Source organism: Drosophila tropicalis, unplaced genomic scaffold (assembly GCF_018151085.1).
Source record: "Drosophila tropicalis isolate 14030-0801.00 unplaced genomic scaffold, ASM1815108v1 contig_158, whole genome shotgun sequence".
In the NCBI taxonomy this organism is placed as follows: domain Eukaryota; kingdom Metazoa; phylum Arthropoda; class Insecta; order Diptera; family Drosophilidae; genus Drosophila; species Drosophila tropicalis.
Genome location: NW_027172602.1, coordinates 14,334,635 through 14,358,534, shown reverse-complemented (window position 1 = coordinate 14,358,534; position 23,900 = coordinate 14,334,635). Strand labels below are relative to the sequence as shown.

The following is a 23,900-nucleotide window of genomic DNA, read 5'->3' as shown; positions in this document are numbered from 1 at the left end:
CGAGCGCCTGTGTTACTAATTGAGAGTTGAGCATGTTCTAATAAAATGCAGTAGCATTAGGCTAATAGCAACATACACATGTGCAAATGTCCGTATGTGTGTACTTTTCCACACTTACAGTTTTACAAAATGTGTGTACATACATATGTATGTGGTCTTATATTTGTTTGTATACATCAAGTGTTTTTCACTTCTCTCCACCGTTCATTCACAAGACATCCATTTTACTCGAATTGGTAAAGCGGGTATTGCGAAACAGACTACAGCAGAAAACAAATGCATGCTTAGTAGGGGAAGAGAAACAAATACAATTGTTTGTTTGTACAGTACGTAGGCTTGTATACACACCAGCATACACCCACCCATTCATACATATGTATATTCAGACGCTTGTCTTTTTTTCTTTGTATACCATGCACCCACAGGGGAAAATGGTAAGTCAAAGTCCCCAAATTTTATATAAAAGGCACAAGCAAGCGTTACCGACCTCGTAAAGTATTTATGTATTTACATATGTATATTCTTGATCAGCATCAATAGCCGAGCTGATCTTGCCATGTCGGTCTGCAGTTGTCATACGCCCCGTTAAACTTATTGTCTGATCTTATTCGTTATTCGTATACCTTGGCTTGGACGCTGGGATGCCAAAATGCTTGAAGGCTAGTAAAAGTGTGTCAGATATCCTGCCTTTGCTACATGGCATACGAAAAGCAAATAATATACATATGTACAAATGTGTGTATGTATGTGCATATGCACTTCATTTTATTTATTTGAAATTGTTGGTTTACTTGGTTTGATGGTATATCAAAGCAACGCGACAACCGTTAAGGTTGGTTTTATTGTTCTTTCATTATGACACATTTAACCCTATGTATGTATGTATTCCACTGAATTTCTTGTCTATTTTGTAATAACGAAACGATGTTCAAGGTTCTTGTACCTACCTAGGGTACACATAAAGTGTTTAATGCATGCCAAATTTCTGCAAATAATTAATTAATTAATTTGTGCTACTAATTTTGAACATTATTTTCAAATATAAGCGCACTGAATTCGAATTTCCTACCACTTCCTGTAAAAAAGCTTTGCGAAAATGCTTTGTAACGGACATGAGCTTTGGAAAGCTTTACTAACGCTCGGTCCTACGAGTTCAGTTTTGATGACACTGTTCGTTTGGCTCCGGTCTCAGTTATCGGTAGCAAGTACGTCAAAACGGTCCGTTGTTGTCTCCAGTTCCAACCTGCAACTAACCCTAGTCTTGAGCAGAGCCACTCCACAACACTTCAGCCCCCACACTTTCCATGTGATGAGGAAAACGAAGGAGGAGGGTGTATGATAATTCCGCCAACAAGTGCCTCGGCGAGCCTTGCTCTTAAGTTCGTGGGACAGAGACAACAAGCAGAAAGAAAAAAAAAAAAAAATTAGAAAAATATACAAGCGAGCAACTTTTGTCGTTTTTTCTGCTCCAGTTTTTGGGTTGGTTTTAGTGTTTTGTTGTTTTTGTTAAGTGCCGTTTAAAAACGCGCGGGCTTCTTTTTTAGTTGTGAGAAATTTGTATACCGTTTCATCAAACGACCCAGCGTTTGTAAATAAAATGATATTTTGATAATATTTAAAGAAAACTGTAAACAAAACAGAAGCTAAAGGAGCACAGCCAGGACATTAATTAAAATACTCTAGACAAGGAGCACTGTTCTCATACCCCCCGAAATAATAACAAACGGTGGGTAACTTACGAAAAGTGAGTGAAACATCCAATTTATTTTGTAAATTGCCTAATGACACAAATATTGTTCAATTTATGTGCACACTAATATTAGTTCCTTGACGTTCGCCCTCGTATGTATATTATTCAAGTAGGACTTTGTCTGCCCCATTGCGGTAACTTAATGTTTAGATTGCATCTTCCGTTAGACTGTTTTACAGACAGACATGCTCAGACATCGCACAACACTGAGTCCCCCCACCGCCATCTTCTTTTTTGTTGGCAGACGACAATGATTTTTGCTATATATATCTAAAAAGGAATAAATCTCCACTTTTTGGAGGAATTTAGTTATTTGGCGTGTGGCTGCAGGTTACCAACCTCCTTCAAGTTGCTAAATATGAATGAAAAACTGAAAAGTAAGAAAACTAAAAAGTAATTAAGTGACGAGTTGAAGTGCAGAATTCAATACTGCGGTAAGAACTGCCATAATCTGTACTGCCACATATAGCTTTTACGATTTAAGTTTGAACATTGAAAAGGTGATATTCTTCTAAAATAATCTTATCAATTTTATCACATTTCGGACTTTTAAAATATTCAAATATATAAGTACTCGTCGTGTATATTTGTTCTATCGTTTGTGGTGTTCATATTTTGCTCCCTCTCCACACACAGCGCTCAAATGTATGCTAATATTTTTTTGGCTGCCAGAGGCTATCAGCAATAAAAAGAAAAGGAAAATGTAAACAAAATCAAAAACGCCGGTCATGTCCTTCAACATAGTTCTTATGCATTCTACTTAATTTATATTTAAGCAATACATTTTGTACATTAATTTTTTTGTTTTTGCCTCAAATACGTACAAATACTTACAAACATATGTAAGTATACACTTATACATATTCATGTTAAAATTGTGTGGGTGTAGTGGAAAGAGGGGTTGGGGCCAACCCAGAGCCACATTATATTGCTGGGCCTGCAAATTTAATTTGCCCCATTCCATTTTTTATGTTCTTGGTCTTGTCCGTCAGGAGAGAAGTCAGCGAGAAGGAGAGATAGTTAGAGGAGCAAAATACATAATACACGACATTCTGCAAATGAAAATTTGTTGAGCGCGGTGAAATGTATATATTCCAAAAACGGTCTTAAACAAGCTGTATCAGACTTGTCGTTTATCTAATCTTTGCTAAATAGTTTCAACCGTATTAACCGTATATTTTTTTTACCATACACCCAAATGGTGAAATTGTGTATTCCTACAACTAACATTAGTAATGGGAGGCGTTAAAAATTATCTAATTTTTGTCGGATTTTTATAAAACAAGTAAAACGACAAATTACTAAAAAAAAAATTCTTCAATAAATTTGGCCTCAGAAAATCAAATTCAAAGTTACATTTGGTATTATGAGTTTAGTATAGTTGTTTTACCTGCAAGACGATTTACCCACTTCATTTCTGTTGAAATGAATCCACAAACTCCTGTCTCTTTGTATATGTATGTCTTATATATATTTTGATTGTTATATATGTATCTATTTGATTTAACTGCCTTTACTAAGAAGTTCGTAATTATTACTTATGTTTGGGGTTTTCGGAGTCGATTATTTAGAAGTATCTAATAGTAATTAGACTGAAATAAATCATGCCAATGATAGTTTTATAGTTAGTTAGTTATTTATATATCTTTAAAAATACAAATTGATGAATGGCTTGTGTTATGGTTGTGCAAAATATAGTCATTTCCATATTTTATGTCGTCTGATAGATTTCTGTATCATTATTTGAAAATCCAACTAACTCAACTGTTCTAATCTGTCCTTCTATGTTTTTCTCTGGTTGTAGGACAATGGAATGTTAGGTAGTCGTAGTTTGAAATTGGAATTGTTACTGTCTTCCCTGGGGTCCCAAACACATATGGTTTAATACCGTTTCGGCTCATCGTCACATTTTCTACCTTTTTTATTCACAATGAGTAGCGGGTAATTGCAGGCGAATGAGGAAACAATGCCAGAACGTTGACGGAGGAACGAACAATCAACGGACAAACCAAACAAACCAACCAGTTTACTTTTGGGGAATGTAAAATGAGTCCATACACACAAAAGAAAACAAGCTGAACAAAAAACCCAACGACAAATATCCAACAGAAATAACTGACAAAACTACCAGTTATTAATAAAGGAAAATAAATAAGGAAAGGTGTAAGCCTTTTTATTTTTTTCATGTTGTATTTTAACAAAGCCTAACAACCCAGCATAATGTAATATGCCAAAATAGTCACAACAACAGTGATTCTCTAATTTTATCCAAACAATTTGTGCTATATACATAAATACCATGACCTTAAACTGGAACCGGTCGAAGATCAAATAAATCACCACACCAGCAGGTACAAGGACACAGGCTAAAGCAAAGGCATTTCCTCACGCTAAGTTGTTGTTTTAAACACACTTCAATAAAAAAATATAACTAAATAAAATATTACAACTAAAATTGAAACAGACAAGAAGAGAAAAATGTCTGGTCAAATGTTAAGTGATTGCAGTTCAGAACTATTTTGCAATTTCTTACAAGTGAAACTTTAAGTCAAAAATTGTAAAGATTTTTAATATCAAAATATTTTTGGTGTTGACCTTGAACAAAAAAGTAACAGCATTTTTCATAAAAACCCACAGCTTTTGATTTAATCATAAAATTCCAAAGAGTATATAACTAACGTTACTGTGTCTGGCACTGAGCTGACCAGTGAATTGCAAATCTCAGTGATTGAAATTAATAAAACAACTGAATGCAATGAAATTTTTGGACTTTTAAGCTTTTTTTTTTTTAAATAACAAATCGCAATAAGCAAATATCACATACATACAGATTTACATACTTTATATACCTATATAATTTAAATATACATTTTGTGTGAGTTTACATGTCATGCATTCAGACATTTAGCTCTCCAGCTTTTTCCATTCCTTGCCCATTTTTCCATCCACTTTCTTTAACATTCTCTATTTTGATTCGCAAATGTGCGAATGGCAGGCGAAAAAATAAGTATATAAATATTTATGACTCTCTGGTGCAACTGTCTATCGCTCTTGCTGCTTCGTCCTTTTTTCTCTCGCTGTGCGCGTGATGCGTGATGTGTGTATGTGTATATGTATGTGTGCCGCCTGTGAATTTATTTTAAAGCACGAAAATAGGAGGTGAAGCACAATAACTTCTCCTTAGTCTCATTTCCACTTTTGCACTTGAAAATATTTGAGAAAAGTGAAATAAGATAAATGAGCCAATTCGGCTTTGCGTGCGTGCGCGGTTCTTCTTCATTTCTTTCTCAGTTTTTCAGTTGTTCCCACGTAAGTCCTTGCCGGCATAAATAGGACTGTTTATGAGAATCACCCCAATCTTAAAAGTGGCGGCCTTTTCTTCTCCCTTCTCAATTTAAGGTGAGCCTTGTGTATGGTATTTGTCAATTATTGGTTAGAATTGGATTAGACACATGTTAAGAATACATATATGTATGTATGTATGTATATATGTACATTTGCTCAACTCTCATGCGGTAATAAAATAGTCTTATATAAAAGACCATCTCCATCGAATTGTTAAAATTCAGTTTTAGCTCAAGTTTTTCGGGCCGGCTATTGGTGAGCCTTTCTGCCAACCACACACTCTCAAGCGCGTATATCCTCTTGTTAACTTATTTTCCCTCTCTTACTTTTATAAAAAGGATAAATGTGTTGAACGCGTTGATGTGTACTGTTATTCTGGCAAAAAAACACGCCAAAATGAAAACGTAAAATATGAAATACGTGGAAATAAATGGAGTCAAAAAGTCATGCAATGCACTCAAAGGCAGTAAGTAGGCCGAGTGAAATTTATTGGCATTAAAATTATCATTAACTTCCAGTTGTGACCAATATCCAAGAAATCACTTAACTGTGCTGGTTTTTGTTTTATTTTTATATAACAGTCAAAGTATTGTGGGAGCAGCCGTTTCCGGTTCATCATCATTATCATAATGATGATTGCAATTAATCAACTGGCAACTTAATAATAATTCTAATCAGCAGTTGTTTGTCATTTCGTGGATAAAATTAAATTTAACCATCGAAGAGGACACGTACTGAAACATTGTCGAACTAATTATGATTGTGTGGGCAGGGAAGAAGTGGAGGACGGGCTTGACTTCAACTCCGGTGCCGACTCCCGTCGCCACCATTGTCATCGTCGTCTTTCTATATCTTATCTCTTGACTGCCAGCAGGCACAAGTAAATATTTTATCTGTAAAATAGACAGAGAAACACAGTTTGAGCCCGCGCCCTGGTGGCAAGCATGATAATGGTGAGGTTTCGAATGGCACAAACAACTTCAACTGATTAAGCGGGGAGAAACCCTTTGTCTCTGACTTCAACAAAATACAAACACACAGATATATGTACATACATACATACATATATGTATGTATATGGATTTAATTGCGAGCTTCCACAGAAGAAGTATACACACATGGGAATACACAAATAAACGAAAAAAGAATGTACATATATGTATGTATAGTTAATATAAATACAAATTAAAATAAAAATATGATTAAATATTTTGGTTTCCTTTTGATTCAAAACTTCGGTCGTTTGTCCATTTGTCACGCGTGTTGCTATTTGACATAAATTATATACAAGTAAAACCTCCCTTCGTTTCTCTTGCCTCCCACGAATGTTGGTTGAACATTCAAAATTTAAATAAACAGAGTAAATTATTATACACTTTTCTCAAAACTTCAATCTTTGAACTCCAGCTGTAAATTTACTGTTTCAGACTTCACACACTAGAAATATTGATTTATTGTAATTAAAGAAGGGGACAACAATAAAAAAAGTGTCACACCCACAGCTCAATTATCATTGCCGTGCCACCAGACCCTGATCCTGGGGACAAGTAATCAATAATTAACGCGCACACCGCCAACATTTAAAGACTTTTCGTTGGTTTTTTCTTTTTATTGTCAGCTACAAACATCTGCAAATAGGACACGAGATTAAGTAGTTTGCAAGTATACACAAAAAGCGAAACCAATACATACATATGTACGTAGGCATCCCTAAACTTATTTGGTTGGCATTTTTGAAAGAGTCTGTCGGTTGCTGTCCTACTTGTGTTTATTTGTCATAGTCGAGTGTGAGTGCTTCCCGTTGGGTTTCATTTATCAAAAATTTTGATCGAGCATTGGTGTGAATGCGATTAATTTTTATGAAGAAGGCCAACAAAAAAAAAAAAAAATACTAATAATATTTTACGAACAAACATCATTTATTTCGTAGTGCAACCATTTATTATTCGATTGAAATCACTTACCAGGCTTTTGAAGGGTTTGACTCAATTAATTTAAACTAAGCTTTGCAACTAAACAAAAGTATATGTCTTGTGAGGATAATGTGCAATTTAAGACAGTTTTATAAAGCCCTAAGATTATATTATGTATTGTTGCTGCTTTGCCTTTCCTGTTATGGCTTTGTTGGGCAATGACGTAAGTCAATCAACTCTGACTGCAATTGAACAGCTGTATGTAGTAGAGTTTAGATTAACGCACTGACAATAACCGACCACAAACAAGTACATACATATGTACATAGATACACCACAAAACTTCATCTTATATAACTTGGATGTCCTTAAAAGTGTACTAAGACATAGATATTGGTAGCTTCAACTTATAAGCTGTTTCATTATCGCTTAAAACATTTTGGCTAGGAGCTCGTGTCAGTTCTGATTTGTCAAAGTAATGCATCGGCAATAAGATTTGTGAGCAAGCTATTCTTGTGGGTGTGTGTAGGAAATAAAAAGAAATTTAATTTAAAATTAAACTTTATAGACTCTCTATATCATGTAAAACCACCATATTGGAGCCGTAGAAATAACCATTTAGAGCAATTGCTTTTCATCCAGAATTGCTTTTGCTTCAAGTTTTCTGTTTTCTTAGCTCAGTTGGTTTCAGTTTGTAGATCATTATAGCCATGCAGCCATGGGTGGTGGACTCCATTCATAATTATGCCTTCGGGAAGCCATTCAACACTGTTCCCAGGAGGACAAGAAACGTTATCACAGGGAGGGCAGGACGGGGCACGTGCATGTGTTCTAATTACAATTAAAAGGAGACGAAGAAGTAGAAAAATGAGTCGGACTCAAGCAGTGCTTGTAGTTGACGTTGTGTATCAATTAATATCCAAAGTATCTCCAATGAGTTTTAATTAGCTTCTGATTAATTAGAGAAAGGGGTAAAAGTAAAAATGTTTAGACGAAAGTGTTGATTAAGGTCGAAAATGCTTTTAACATCTCTTAAATGTCTAAACATGTGTTTGCGGACTCAAAAAATCATCTTGATCCTTGAACTCTGCCAAATGCAGGTTAAGTTGGCCTGTGTTGAAATATGTTGTATATAAGTTTGACCTCTTCATTCAAACAGTAATAGCAATTGTCAAAAGGATTAAGAAAAGGCGTTAGACATTTTATTTTCAAAGTACTTAAATGTGCAAATTATTAAAGAGAGATTACGCTATCCCGTGCATGTTGAATTGACTTTAAGCTTACATCTACCTCATTCTACATTCAGTCCCTGGCTTCCTTGTTGCTGCTGTTTGAGATGTCGCTGATTGTTTGCCGAATCAACATTAACCCATGATAATTTATGCCACACGGACCCAAAGAAATGCCCAAAAGAGAGAAACGAAATGGATGGCGAAAAACGCCCACTTCAATGAAGGATGCCAAAAATTGAAACTGAAACTGAAGTGCCGTCACTTGAATATTGTTGTGATGGGCAACTAACCTAAGAACATACAAAAAAAAACAACAAAACCCATGAAATTGGATTTATACCCAAACACATGAAGGACAGCTGGTGTGGCGGGACTGTAAGTTACAGAGTGTGTGGAGCAAGTGAAACGAACCGGAGCTACGTAGATGAAATGAATGGACCAACAAAATGAATGAAATGAATGAACAAGACTCAGATTTGGAGGGCTGGAAAAAAAGCCGTGTAGTGCATACTTGGAAATGAATGGTGTAGAGAGCGCAAAGAGCATAGCTGTGCCTGAGCTTGTTTGCTTATAAATGCTTAAGCAAAAAGGGGAATGAAATTTACGAACAATGAGAACAAAAAATCAGAAATACAAACAGAGTAGAAAACGAAAGTGGATAGGTTGGGCACGTTAAGACTAGGCCTTTGTATTATTTGGTTTTAGGCTATCTTTTTTGGTATTAACAATTTAGTTGACCGATAATTAATGTTAGGGGATTATGCAATTTACGATGATTTAGCAATATAATATTCAATGCTATTGCTCCTTACCTTATTAAATGTCCAATTATTCGACAATACATGATTCTAACTATTTTAAAAAACTGATGCGAAGGCCCTCGTTTTTGTTTGCCTGCAAAGCATAGTAGTTTGTGTGTGTATTTGTATGTGTTTGTTTTACATTTCGTGGCAAAAATGGGGGTTAAAAGTTGTGGGTGGAGGGAGACTGGCTACTTGCAGCATGTTTATCTTGCTGTTAAGGCGTTCGTAATGACAGGGATAAAGTTTTTATGACAACAGCCAACCAACCACCTAAGTAGCGAAGGAAAAAACTTTGACTTTTTCTAGTAACGGCAAATTGAAGGTGGCACTAGACAGTGTGAGAAAAAGAAGGCGAAGATTTATCTTGAGCACGCCCATACAAGCTCTGGCAATTCATTCAACAGAACTAAAGTGTAAATAAAGTTGCAATTACACTGGCGCAAAAAAGTATGCTATAGTTTTTGAAACATTCAAAGAGAGAGCAAATATCGATTGCCTAAATCAAAGTAAAACAGTGATGATGCCGAACAATTGGTTTAAATAAAATAAATGACTAAATGCTGAATATTACAGGAAATTTCCCAATTCATTCAATTAAAAAGAGAGAGTAAAATGTGTTTATTTTGTAAAGTTGCTATTAATTGTTGTATTTTGTGACGTCTATCAAGATTAATAAGTGCGTTAAATTTTTCAATTCATTGAACATATTTGAAATTGGGCATTTTATAAGTTTATGTACATATATCTGGCTATGCAGAAAGTTACTACTGTTATATACATACATAACTACATACATATGTACTTCGGAACTTATATAATCGCATGCGCAATTCCTTTTGTTATCATCCATCATTGTTTGTCATCACAAAGAGTCATGAAGTCAAGCAACTGAAACTGCAGATGTATTTGTTTAAGCTTGCTCGGAATTATTAAAAACTTTAGCTCAATATATTTAGCATTTTAATGTTTATTTTAACAATGATGATGGTATGCCCCGATGTGTGAAAGTTGGTGGGTAAGTAGGAAAAATATCCAATGAGAGTTATGTTTTAGACCAGACGAGAGTGCGTTGCAGAGAGAGAAAGAAAAACGTAGGAAGAAACTAATAAAGTTGACGAAAACGAAAACCGCCATTAAAATAACTTTTCAACTTTTGTGGACCACAACTGAAGAGGCCGACATGAGTTCTCTTTCACCACATTACTCTGACACCTCAACTTGGTATGAGTGAGATATGGTAATGAGCAAGAAGAATTTTCAAAATTTTTCCCACAACCTCAGTTGCGCGCTAAATTCAATTTAAAGTTGACAAACTTCACCAGCAACAACAATTGGCTAGTGTGCAGACAATTTTTAACTAGTTAAAAAAGTTAGGAATTTCAATTGTTTTCAAAGCTACTCAAACCCCCATATTGACTGAGTTTGATTTTCGTTTCGCTTTTGATCTGAGTTGTATTTGTCCATTCCTATCTCGCCGGTTTGCTCTAAACGTATTCTCTTTTTTGCATGATTCCGTGGATAAACAAAACAAGAGTTGAAAATTAAGACCAACGCCGGGAAAATGGATACCAAGTTGGAGGCTCGAGGTCAATTTCCTGCCACGTTTCCGGAAACTTTCAAAAACTTCTTTGAAATGATGAACGAAGATGAGGATCATGTCGAGATATTTGCCAATTTGCTGGAGGATAAGGTATACAAATAAAAAGTAACGAATGAATCAGGTCTTTAAGATGGAAAAAACTTTGGAACTAGACTAAAAAAACTACTGGCCTACTTAGATTATACCCGCCTTAGGTCGTTTGATTAAACTCTCCGTTAAAGTTTTCTTCTTCACAATATTGTAGGTTATACCCCGTCAAAATAAGTCAATGTACTCCCAACGTCAACGATGTGGCGGAAGCCTACGGAGTCATAGCAGCGGCGAGCGAAATTCAGAAAGAGAACGAAATCGAGATCGTGATAAAGGACGATCTAACCTTCAGCAGCAGCAATATCCCAATCCCTTGCAACAGCAAATGTCACATAAACCACGTAGTCGAAGCGGAAGCATTAGCGATATGTCTCAAGGAGATGGCGTTGCTGCTTCTGTTGGCTACGGGAGTCGGTTAAGCGGTAGCGGCGTTGTCGTTGTTGGCCGTTCTAATTCGTTCCGCATGAATCGGCAACCGCGACAATCTTTCAGCAGTTCTGGCATAGATCACATCGGTTATGGCGATAGTTGCCCTGACGGAGGTGGCAGCCTAATCGATGTGGCAGGCCTGGGCGAACAGCCGATGCATGCGAAACGTGACTGCGGCGCATCGCTTGGCAAGAGTGGCAACTTGCTTTGCAAGCATATTAAGTATTGCTGCCTGCATCAGCCAACGCAACAGTCACCGGCCGTCGATGGACAAAAGCAGTCGTTGCCGTGCGATGCTGTAGCCAGCTGCAGCGGAAATAAGTTACAACGTCTGGGTCCTGATGGCGAGGATAATAGCACCAGTTTACGGATTGGGGCTCCACCACTTCCACCTCATGCTCCAATACCACGTCCAACGTCGGCTATTCTGGATTCGGCCCTTGATTTTCGTAAGTAGAAAACCCAATTAGAGACGATAGCACTAAACAATTGTTAGCCGTGCCAAAGTTTTAATATCTTGGCCGCGAACGACCATAAATTAATCTTTCATAAAACATTTAGAATTGCAATGCAATTTCGCTATACAACCTTTTAAAGAGTCTTGGCATCAAATGAAGATATTCACTATCTTTCAGCAATAAACTTTTTTTTATGTCTACATAATAAGAGATTGGGGAAAAATTTCCTAATTAAAGTATTCATAATATTGGCATCTACAAGTTTTGTTCAAAGAGAGTATCTAGATCTTGAGAAGGGCATTTCCAAAGGTTAGAATAAAAGTGAGAAAGGAGAGTAAAATAGCCATATTTACCTCTCTCTCTCTCTCTTTTTCTCTCTCTCTCTCTCCGCTTATTTCATATTTTCCTTCCATTCCTTGACTCACTTGATTTTGCCAGCTGCTGACTGCCTTGAAGCCGAACCAGCCTGGGTCAAGCGCTCGGTTGTCACTGATGATGCATTGTTTCGATCGGTTCAGTGGTCCAATGCCCTATATAATCATCATCCATCCATATCATCGACCGTGGACCCGGAGCCGCATTCAGTTAGTCGGAGCCGGCTGAGGTTTTGGCACAAAATGCTTGGCTTTTTCGTTCAATGTAGAAGAGGTATGCATTTATTTAATTCATTAAAATGAATGTTTTATGGTATTCGAACGAAGTAAATTTGTTATTAATGTATGATACAATATGAGACAGGAGTTGGGATAAAAGAAGAAGATATGTATTTGGAAGATGGTGACAAAAGTTTAGGGCAATCAGGTCTCCCCCTTATTTGCTTATCACTTAGCGGTAATTTTTATTCTTGGTCTCTCTGTCCCCAACTCTCCTTTCAGACCTGTGAAGGTTACGTAGAATATTCGGTCAGAGTCGGAATCTTTTTTAACCCATCGTCCTCTTTGAATTGAACGTTTAAGAAAGAAAGAATAGAAACAGAAAGAATAAATGTGAGTCTTTTGGAAAAATCAGATAACTACAACTTTTAAACGTTTTAAATAGCAGCGGCTTTAAATTACTCTATAGGTAATGGATCCACTACTTACATATTATTATCTATAACTTATAATTTGCATTAGTTTACAATTTATTTTATATTTGCATTTGAGTCAAATAGGTGTATGAATATATAAGTTTGGTTATATTGTGAGAAATGCATTGATTCCATATTGTACATTTTCTTGCTGTGTAAGGTATTTCAAATTTGGTCACTTTTGTGTAATTTTTTCACTTTTCACTTTCTTTTTACGTTGTTTTTTGTTTTTACTGTTCATCTGACTCTTTTAAAGTTAATTTTTTTTGTTGGCGTTCCCTTTAGGCTTTTTTAACCACCGTTTTTATTAGAAAGTTTTTTGCTTTTGCCAGTGGTCGAATTTTTTTTGTGGTTTTTTTTTTATAGGAATTTATAAAAAAGTTTACCTCGCATTATGTGGATGGCATTTAAAAGAAGGCGGCTAAATACAGATAATTTCATAAACAGTAAATTTGAATTCCTTTGAAACATTCTCGTACAGACACTGAAGACACAGAGAAAGAAGACGAATTTTAAATTAAAATTTCTCCCTTATACGCACACTTTTTTATACAATGCATGAAAAGGTGAATAGGATGTCAAAGTGGCCAAGACGCATACACTCCTCTAAAGTATTAATCAGTGTCAAATATTGAGTGATTATAGCCATTTGTATCTCTCCGTTTGTTCATATGGATATCGCGAAGAGCTGCAGCTACTAGTTTTGGTAACTAGACGCGTTTGGTAAGATCAAGTACAATTAATGAAGGGCCTTTCATTCGAAAATCACTTTTCGGTAATCTCTCTTTTCTATCGTATGGGGATTTACTTACCCAGAGACAGTGAAAACTTATACATAAATATGTTACAGTTACATACATATGTGTTCGTTTTTTGAAATAGTTTACATTGTGGTTAACAAAGTGTTGACTCGGCTGGGGGAAACATACATTGTGGCCTCGTAACGCCGACGTTACGTTGGGGAGGAATATGGCAGGGGAATCGAAAGTAGCAGTCAAGCCACAGCAAAAAGGGTCATGTCATTGTCACCCCGTGCACATACATGAACGTAAAGTGTACTCATTTCAAAGTCTTCGTCTCCACACTGTCGTGTTTATGAGTGCTGGCAGAGTTATATGTACAAGTACAAGAACAAGGCCAGGAAGGAGACGGCAACATGCGGTGTTAATTAACATGCTCCTTCCATACAATGAATCTAAGTGCTGCAGCATACAAGTCCTGTCCATATCGGGGCCATTGTTTTGTGCACGCTCCCCTAAAACATACTCACTTTACAGAAAAGGTGAGGTCTTAAATAGTCATCCTTCTACTCGATTCTGGCAACAACTTCCGGGTGCGATAAGCAGTGACCAAGATGTACATATGTAAAACAGCTACAAGTAAAAGTAATATAGAATCCAGCCGATTGACAAACAGCTGAGCCGACTCCTCGACTATGCTGTTCCTTAAAGAGTTCTGTATTGTCACTACAATTTTCTTTAACAAGAATGAGAGTGATTTTCTTTTAAGCTATATTAATCACAGCGCCGTCCTTCGCCCACGACGGTCTACGCAAAAACGATGGTTTACAACAGCACAAAGTTTATTAATATTTTCTTGTTTTTTCTTTGTGTGTATGTTTTTTTTTTGGTAAGAAGCGTTAAGCTCGGATGTGAACATGTAAACAGACACACTTACTCCGAAACAGAGGCACACGCAGCCACATAGTGAAGCCTTTGGAAAATGTCAGAAAAGGGGCAAAAGTTTTCGTTTTCTCATATTTGACTTGGAGAAACATATTTCTTGTTCATTCATTCAGAGAAGATAAAGTAGCAGGCGCTAAGGGAAGGAAGGTCGAGGGCGAGGTAAGCGAATGTGACACAGGTGTACTGGTTGCTTGGCCAAATTTTTGTGTTATTTTCCAGCTGTATCTGCCTTCGACATGGGGTTGCACAGTGGTCCATGTTGTTAGACAAAGCGAGTTATATATTATTATTATCTTCAAACTTCTTCGGAAAACAAAAAATAGTAATGAAGCATAGAGAATTTAAATATAGAACAATTTATTTCGGCTGCTAAGATGTGACTACTGTGGTTTTAACCACATTGCGGTGTCTAATCATTTTTCTTCGTGTTTGTCCCTTTTACAGCCTACACCACTTGCGATGAAAATGACGCATTAGATGCGAGTCCGACAGTTCCGGTACCGTCGCCAGCTCCACATCAGTTAGCATATAATGTACTGAAGCCCATTCTGAAGCAGCCGCAACCACAGAAGCAACATCAGCTGGCAGCACCAATACAATCACAAGCCGTCATCTATCATCATCATCATCAGCAACAACAACCCACCCAATTGGTTCATCATCGTATCCTCCCCACACCGCCGACACGCAGCGGACTTGGAGCATTCCATACCCGTGAGGCGGCTTTGCAGCGTGTCCAGCAGCAAAGTGGATTGGGAAGTCGTAGCAATCTGAATGCCAACTATGGCGCCTACAATACGAGCATGACAGAGCAGCAACAGCAGCCACACCAGCAACAAAATCAAGCACAGCAAAAGCTAGTTCATTTGCCCTATAGTCGGGACAAAGATCGAGATGTGTGTATTCCTGGCGGTGGGGGTAGAGAGTTGTCCACCTCGCCTACTACGCCCACGCGAAGCAGTTATGGTGACTTCCTAAATGCCGCCCATCCAAGCACGAGTCGGGTAATTTCTAGAAATAGAATCAAAATGAAGGTTAAAGTGAAGTTAGTAACTAAAAACAGGTGCCGTGTTTTGCTAATTATACTGCAAGCAGGTACTTGCCCATATTCATAAATTGTTTTATAGCGCTAGACATTGTATTTAAAATCAGTTTGATTTTTCTAAACCATTAGAGCTGACGTTTGACTATTGATCACTATTTTATATTGCCTTTTTCTCACGTAATACCTAAACCATATATGAAGAGTAGGGAGATAGATATGTTTAAAAAGATATAAATCGAATATACACTGCTTAGTCAATCGACTTTATCGGTAATAACAGATAACGAATATAATCTCCAAAATGTACAATTAAGTGTGCTCCAATTTAATTTAACATTCTGCTATTGATTATCCAGAGTCTTCGTAACCAGAAGTCACCAATATTAAGCCGACGTCGCTCGTCATCTATCGCCTCTAATTTGCTCCACACAGACCATGGCTTTTGTAGCGTCCCTGTTGGAACTGAGGACCTAGTCCGGAGCACCAACTTCAGGTAATTTCCCACTTTAAACTTGTTTTTAAATAATCTACCACCGCGGCATTTATTTTATTGAATAAGGACTACTTTGTGATCCGAAAATGTATATTATACATAGATGTAATAAATGTGACGAAATCGATATGTTTGCTGCTTTGTGAAAACTTTGCGTCCATTATCTGTGGTGTCTCCAATATAATAAATAATTGAAAGACCAAAAAGTCTGCTTTAAAGGCTTTTACTTACTCGTAATTCGTGTTAATTAACGCGCAAAGCAAAAAGGCACCGGAGTTAATCAATAATATAATTCCTTAAGTGCTGCAATTAAAATTGAAAATGCAATTTATTATATGTTCATCCTCGTTCTTATCCTTATTGTAGAGATCGCAGTGGAGTGCTGACCTTTCAGCAAGCCATGTCAGGTGCTGTTTCACCGCAGTATGGTGGTATTCTGGTTGGCACAGGCGGCCCTGGAGGAAGTGGTACAGGGGGCAACCGTGTTTCGGAATTTGGCTCTGGGCATTTGGGTGTATGCTCCAGCACACTGACATTGGCTGCTGTGGCTGAAGATGCAACAACTAGTGGCCCCGAAGCTACTGATTCACCCCCAGCTGACTCTAGTGATGAGACAACCTCGTGTCGGCCACGCACAGCTTTGCCATGTGCCACCAACGCAGCCAGCACTACAAACGCCATCAATGTGGCCACGAAAACCCAGAACCAATCGCAGCAGTATTACTTGCCCACCCAACGCGAAAGAGGTGTTGGTGAGGTGGCAACCACAACCTCTTACGGGACAGCTCTAACATCAGGACCTTCAGGATCGGTCGGCATGGGCAGCCGTATGGCCCAGAAACAGCGCATGCGAACATCAAGCATGCCAGCAGAGAGCAGAAAGGTAAGATTCGGTTCAATCCTCCTGGCAGGCAAATTTTCCTTAGCATATATTCCTGATCAGAATGAACAGCTGAGTCGATTCAGCCATGTCTGTCCGTCTGTCTGACTTAGTTACTTTATTCGTTTGTACTTACAACAGTCTATATATTCATTGCATTTTAATATACCATGTTCCGGGCGTTGAACGAGTGCTCACTGAGAGCAGTAGGTATGACATCGCATGGAACATTGTTGAGAGTTTAATGCCCTCGGGATATGAATTTACAAACTTCATTCAGTTTATTTCCTTTTCGCGTTTTTGCTCCAATGCATATATTAGAAGTCGGCGAGAAACAGGAGAACAAAGCAGAGGCAGCAGCTGCTGGGCTGGGTTGAGTGCCATACACTTGACATTCTTTCGCATTTTACTTTACCTACGCCAAAAGTTTACAATTTTGCCATGCTTTGCAATTTTTAATATATTCTCATTTTAATGCAAGGAATGATGAAAAAACTAGAGTTCTGATTGCAACGGATCAATGCACTTGTTCCAATTTTCAGTTGCACTGCCATTCCCATGTGCCAAGTCCACGTTGCACAGCTTTCACTCGAGCGACTTCCTAATCTAATTAAATAAGCGTCTACATACATACATTAAGAAAATGCAGGTAGGCATCGTGGGACTAGAAGGAATTATAACCATAAATCTAAGTTAATGACTCACACATTTGCATGTCGCACAGCATAGAGCCAGGAGGCAGTGTTTTGGTCCCAGGCACTTAACGTGCCTTTTAATTACAGCGATTTTTCAACATGCCAAGAATGTTGCGAAAGAAAACCCTGCCTACACACCACAGTGTGCCAGGAGCGGATCCAAAGGAGATTTTCCTAGTAAGTGTGTCTTAGTAGGAATGGGGAGAAGTAATAGATTCATCAAAAAAGGAATGCAGGTTAATCGCCTGGATCCGCCTCGACCACTTAGTTTATCAATTTTAAAAAAGTAAAGCATAGATTTTGGGGCAAGTTCATATTGAATTTAACGCGGTACAAAAATTGTACTTAAAAATGTTTTTGAAAAAACTTTGCTCCTTCTCTTCAACAGCCGCGCTTGGCGGACACTCGTAGAGCCGCCATTCATTGTGGGGATTTGGATATGGAATATTATAGATTGCGCAGTTTCAGTATCACATCGCATGGTGTATGTAATTTGGGGGACTCGTTGAGGTAAGCGCGAGCCATACCAATGAAAATTATGAATAAATGAACATTCAATGTTGTCCCTCGACAGAAGCCGCAGGTCACGTTCTATCAATTCTGTCACATCCAATGGCACTTCAAACAGCGGCATGGACCGACACAATAGGTGAGTAGTTGCATGAATGCGATTGCGTGAGCAAGTGTAGAAAAAATAAATTGATTATACAGTGAAATAAAACAAATTTGCATCGCTCTGAAGGAAAGCAGAATAAATAATATACATATGCCTACGAAAGGTTTGTATTGAGTACACGGTTTGTGAACAATCAAAATGGCGGCGGCATCAATGAGTCATTTTGACATGTACATATACATACATACATACATCCACGGGTGCACGGGTGCTAGAAAGAGACACTCATTTCATGCAATTTTGCGCACAATAAACAATTTCCGCAGCCATTACAAAAGCAAACCAAATCAAACGGAACTAAATTAAACCGAGGGGCAAGTCCATTGTTAAAGAAATATTGTATTTTCTTTTTGTCTGCTACGTGTTCCTTAGTTTTGAGTTACATATTATTGTTATTATACCCAAGTCTTTTTACTTCTCTTCTTTGTATTGTCGTCATTCAGTAATGCCTCCCGCACTTCTGCCGATGTCATTGATGAAAATAAGGATCCCTCAAAGCCGGGACAGACTCAATCCGAACAGATTCCCGCTTATAAAATTGCCATGCTTGGCGCATCTAGTGTGGGCAAAACCACATTGACGTATCAATTTACCACATCAGATTATATATGCGCTTATGATCTTAGCCTGGGTAAGTTGAATACTAAAAATATTATTACAAATTATATGTGCATAATCCTTGGCACTTTTTCGGGTAAAGGACGCGTTTTCAGACATTTCAAACTTTAAATACATCATTCAGTTCGGAAAGATAATATTTGTTGATTTCCATGGTTCAGATGGACTACCACAATATAAATAATTAACCTGTTGTCTGATTTGGGAACTAATCGAAGAGGGTTATGACGGAATTGAACAAAGGAAAATCCAAAATAGGGCTCCAAATTCGAGTAGGTTCAGGTTCAGGTTGCTCTGAGAAAGAAGCAAAGAGTGTGTCTGTACAGCTTTTAATCAAACACATTTGCATTTTAATTATGCCACAAAGTCATAAAATATGAAAAAGCTTTAACGCTAATTTCATTAACTTTGCGACCGCATCGGCTCAGCCTGAACCAGGGTGGGATGAATATGGAGCTAGAGATGGAGGTAGAAATGAATATGTTGGGTATGGGGAGGAACAGGAAACTTGGTAATTAAAATTATGGAAAGACTTCGGAGATTTTGAACTTATGCAAATGCATTCATCAACTTAATTGTGACGTTAAGAATTATTAAAAGGTCTTATTCAAGACGCTGAATGCTAATAGTCGCTAAAATTCATTTATATTCTTAAACTAATATGTACTTTTATTTCAAAATGATGATAAATATGTGTAAGATTTAAGTTTTTATGGCTGCCCTTTTACACATTTAAATAGCATCAAACTTTTCGGGTCATAAGAGAACTTGCTTTGGATTAGCCTTCAATTTCATCGAGATTTTGTAGATTGGTTTGTTGCAACTTCGCAGAATATAGTCTTAATCTGAATGAGGAAAAAAGGACATTTTAGTTTGATTGGTGGTTGCAAGACTCTGTTGGTCAGTGCCTTTGTTTATAAAGTTAAGACTGTGGCTGACTTACCAGCTGGCTTATGTATAAAATATATTTGATTGTGACTTTAGATGGAGTTGCGCCACTTTAGAGCTAATTGCTCCATTTTTATTATTTTCTCATTTAGATGACGAGTATGGGCAGAAGACGGTTTCGGTTCTAGTAGACAACATTGAAACTGACTTGGAAATTGTCGATCATCCAGCTTGTGAAATGTCGGTAAGTAGCAAAGAAAATTCCACCGCTGGAGGAATAACCCATTGCAAATTATTACATGAACATTACTATGAGTTTATTTTTTTAGACGGAATCGTTTTGTGCCACGTACAATATTGACCTCTTTGTAGTTGTTTATTCCGTGGTGGATCGCAATACTTTTAAGGCCGCCGAAAAAGCCCTACAATATTTAAAAGAAAATGAGATGTTACTTACTCGAGGAGCAATTTTAGTGGGAAATAAAACGGATCTAGAAAGGCACCGCCAAGTAACTCGGCAAAGTAAGCAAACGTGCCTTTTTTAATGAGGGAGAATCTCAAATCACAAATTTTCATTCCTTCGCTTTTTTAGTGGGTCGCAAGGTGGCGAAGGAGATAGCCTGCAAATTTATTGAAGTTTCGTCCGGCTTGGATCATAATGTGGACGAGTTGCTAGTGGGGATTGTGGCCCAGGTTAAGCTTAATCCCCAGAGGCTGCATCTTCTTAGCTCTATTGAATTAGAACGACTAAACTTCCAGACTACTATACAAAATCATCGTCATATGCATTTGCCGTCCCGTCAGCTAGAACGGCAAATGAGTATTTGTCAGGGTGATGACGATAATCAAGAGACTACCGAAGAGCTTAAAGGAAAGGGTAAAATTAAAGGAAAAGGCAAAGTGCGCAAAGCGCATCGCCGGACTCTTAACTTGGAGAGCATTCTTAAGATGGGTGACAGTGAATTAGAGGACGAGGAAAGCAGCGAGGGGCAACGCCTTAATGGAAGCACTTCCACCTCCACAACGGCCATGACAAAATTTGAACTGCTGACCGCTAACATGCGTTTGCGACGTCCCTTTAGTCACTTTAATGGTGGCGTGTCCTCTAAGAAGCGGCGTTCCTACGACTCCAGCGGGCCTTCTACTTCGCAAGCTGCGGCAGCGGGTCTTCAACGACGCCAGGTATGCGCTTTAGATGATTCTCAGCTCGGCAGAAACTATGACCACGATAATTATTATGATTATGATGATAATGACGATGAAGAGGATGCTGATAAGAAACGAAATTTAGATGCGGAAAATGAGGTGGATGAAAAGATCGATTGCAATCGCAAGGTGGTTAGCAAGCTTACTGCACGTACAAAGGTCTTTTTAGCATCCGTTTTACGCTTCAAAAAAGCGATTAATATGAGACGCCGCAATTCGTCCAGTTGTAGCGATTTGTTTGTCATTTAAAGTGAAGCAGTTTAGGAAGAGTAGGACCATACGAAGAATTAATTGAAACAGCAAGTGATTAATGGTCCCCAAAGCAGATCGTTAACATGTAATGGCATATAATGCGTCCAAAATTTTTAAATAAGTCCATAATTCAACGACTTTTAATATATTTGGGTATTTGTGTATATGGATATCTACGGCATCCATCGAGATGGATTATTTTGTATAATTTTTTAAAGTCTAAGCAAAATCAACACAATGGTTTTCGAAATAACCAATAAACCAATGCCCACACATTTCTATGGGTGAATACAGGGATATATACATTTATATACAAAGACTCATGTCCCATATGTATTTAATATGAAAAATTGTCTAAAAAATTTAACACTTTTGCACTTAAAAACAAAAAAAAATTTAATTAAACTGTAATTTAAAAAAAAAAAAAAAACATAAGAAAGCAAAGGGCAACAAACCACGCCCCTCCTTCATATGAAGGAACGGTGGCGGAGGACAATAATTTTTGAAATCAAAAAGTAAAGTGAAGAAAAAAGGTATCACAATCCATTTCTTAAAACAATTTCGGCTAGGCTCATAGACAAAGTCACGGTTTCATCTGAGGACAAAGAAAACAAATCAATTCCGAAAAGAATTCACCAAAAAATGTTTAAAAAACGGCAAAAAAAAAAAGAAACAAAGAAAGAACCGAAAAAAGAGGAAAACAAATTAACAATTCAAGTATGATAAAAGATACAACATACATAATTGGTTAAAAACACAACAGAAAGAAAAAAAGCAAAGTATAAGTATATATTAATTAATTCTCTTCTCTGTGTTAGTAACAAATATATAACAATATATATGTATTTATTAATTCTCTTTGTGTGTTAAAATTTTAAATTTACAACACGAATTCATGAATATGCGAAAAGCCATTGACACACAAAACACCATGCACGTACACTAACACATCTTGAGTGCACTTGAGTGCAGATACATGTACATACCTAATTGTGAAAGATTCAGCAACTTAAATCCATAAGCCACTACCACATGTATAAATGTACTTAGTTATAACATTCTTACCAATTCTCTTCTAATTATTTGAAACCTGTGTGTCTATCCCATAATGAACTCCGCCGACAATATTGTTTTCATACATATATGTATGTACATCGCATAGTTGTGCCGTTAAGCATCAGCATTTCTTTTTTATTGGTATTGAAAAAAACCAATTCGAACAAAAAATTTTTCATTCAAACTTACAAAAATTAATTCTAATGAAATCTGTTGTCATTAGCATAAAAAATGGAATGTAATAAAAAATTTCCGTTTGCCATTGAATAATGCTAATTAAAACACAATTTCATAATAATTTTTGCCAGATTTTTGATTTAGTAATTAATTTTAATTTTTTAAAATTATTTTTATTTTTTTTTAATTATTAATTTTTGCTAATTTTTTTTAATTTATCCTAATTTTTCCAAATTTTGGTTAATTATTGGTTAATTATTCGTAATTTTTAAATTTTTTTTATTTATACTTATATTTGCCTAATTTTTCCTATATTTTAAAAAAACAAATTTTAATTTTTCTTGATTTGAAAATTTTGTATTATTATGCTAATAAAATTGTGTGACCAATGCGCAGATTTTTATAACAGTAAAAATTATAATTCACTCACCTGATGACATGCGCACGCGCACGCCTTCAGTTGCAGCTTCTTATATAGGACCAGCGATGGCAAAGAGGGAGAAAAGCGCTCTCCCACTAAACTGCACTGTCACTCCCACACATACATAGTTGCTGATCGGAAGAACTGCTCTCGCTCACTTACATATATAGTCGCCCTCTCGCTGACTTTAGCTAAGTGTGCGTGCATATGTGCGTGCACACATACACTAGCACCCCGCTCCATTTGCCCGCTCATTTGCACGCTCATATGCCCGCTCATATGCACGCACACCGCTCTCCATTTGCCCGCTCATAGGCACGCACACTTAGCTAACGTCAGCGAGAGGGCGACTGCATGTGTAAGTGAGCGAGAGCAGTTCTTCCGATCAGCAACTATGTGTGGGAGTGACAGTGCAGTTTAGTGGGAGAGCGCTTTTCTCGCTCTTTGCCATCGCTGCGCCTATATAAGAAACTGCCATTGAGGGGGTGCGCATCAGTTGTGGTTGCTGCTTTGTTGAGTGAGGTCGAACTGTTGGAAGTCATCAGGTGAGTGAATTATAATTTTTACTGTTATAAAAATCTGCGCAACAGCATGCAAAGTGATTGCATTATTATTTTTAATATTATTCTTGTTTAAATTTCTAAACATTTTCAAATCAAGAAAAATTAATTCAAATTAAAAAAATTAGGCAAATGAAAGAATAAATTAAGAAAATTTTAAAAAATTATAAATAATTAACAAAAAATTATAAATAATTAACAAAAAATTAACAAAAAATTATAAATAATTAACAAAAAATTAACAAAAATTAGGAAAAAATTAAAAAAATTATCAAAAATTAGAAAAAATTACGAATAATTAAAAAAATTTAAATTAATTAAGAAATCAAAAAATGAGCAAAAATTTGAAAAAATTAAGAATAATTAAAAAAAAATTAAAATTAATAAAAAAAAATCAAAAAAATTAGCAAAAATTAATAAAAATTAAGAATAATTAAAAAAAATTAAAATTAATAAAAAAATAAGAAAAATTAAAAATAATTAAAAAAAAATGAAAATTAAGAAAAATGATTAATAATTAAAAAAATTAATATATTTCAAAAAATTAGCAAAAAAATAC

At 36.7% G+C, this 23,900-nt stretch overlaps 1 protein-coding gene across 2 annotated transcripts; it reads left to right on the top strand.

Moving 5' to 3' along the window:
* Positions 1-1,102: 1,102 nt before the first annotated feature.
* LOC137586408 (uncharacterized) lies at positions 1,103-22,362 on the top strand. Of its 2 annotated transcripts, none has more exons than XM_068302439.1 (13): positions 1,103-1,726; positions 10,576-10,733; positions 10,888-11,611; positions 12,059-12,268; positions 14,819-15,378; positions 15,776-15,912; positions 16,279-16,795; positions 17,876-17,997; positions 18,062-18,136; positions 18,607-18,794; positions 19,822-19,913; positions 19,999-20,191; positions 20,262-22,362. In XM_068302439.1, exons 2-13 carry the CDS (start codon positions 10,605-10,607, stop codon positions 21,122-21,124), a joined length of 3,810 nt encoding a protein of 1,269 aa, XP_068158540.1. In that variant the 5' UTR covers positions 1,103-1,726; positions 10,576-10,604; the 3' UTR covers positions 21,125-22,362. The 2 variants fall into 2 exon arrangements, with proteins under 2 accessions (XP_068158540.1, XP_068158532.1); XM_068302431.1 differs by lacking the exon at positions 1,103-1,726 and adding an exon at positions 9,952-10,280.
* The last annotated feature ends 1,538 nt before the right edge of the window (positions 22,363-23,900 follow it).

Coding starts and splice junctions, on each gene's coding strand:
- LOC137586408 (XM_068302439.1), top strand. CDS start 10,605: ATGGATACCAAGTTGGAGGCTCGAGGTCAATTTCCTGCCACGTTTCCG. Junction 10,734..10,887: donor CCAATTTGCTGGAGGATAAG/GTATACAAATAA, acceptor ACAATATTGTAG/GTTATACCCCGTCAAAATAA. Junction 15,379..15,775: donor CCCATCCAAGCACGAGTCGG/GTAATTTCTAGA, acceptor TTGATTATCCAG/AGTCTTCGTAACCAGAAGTC.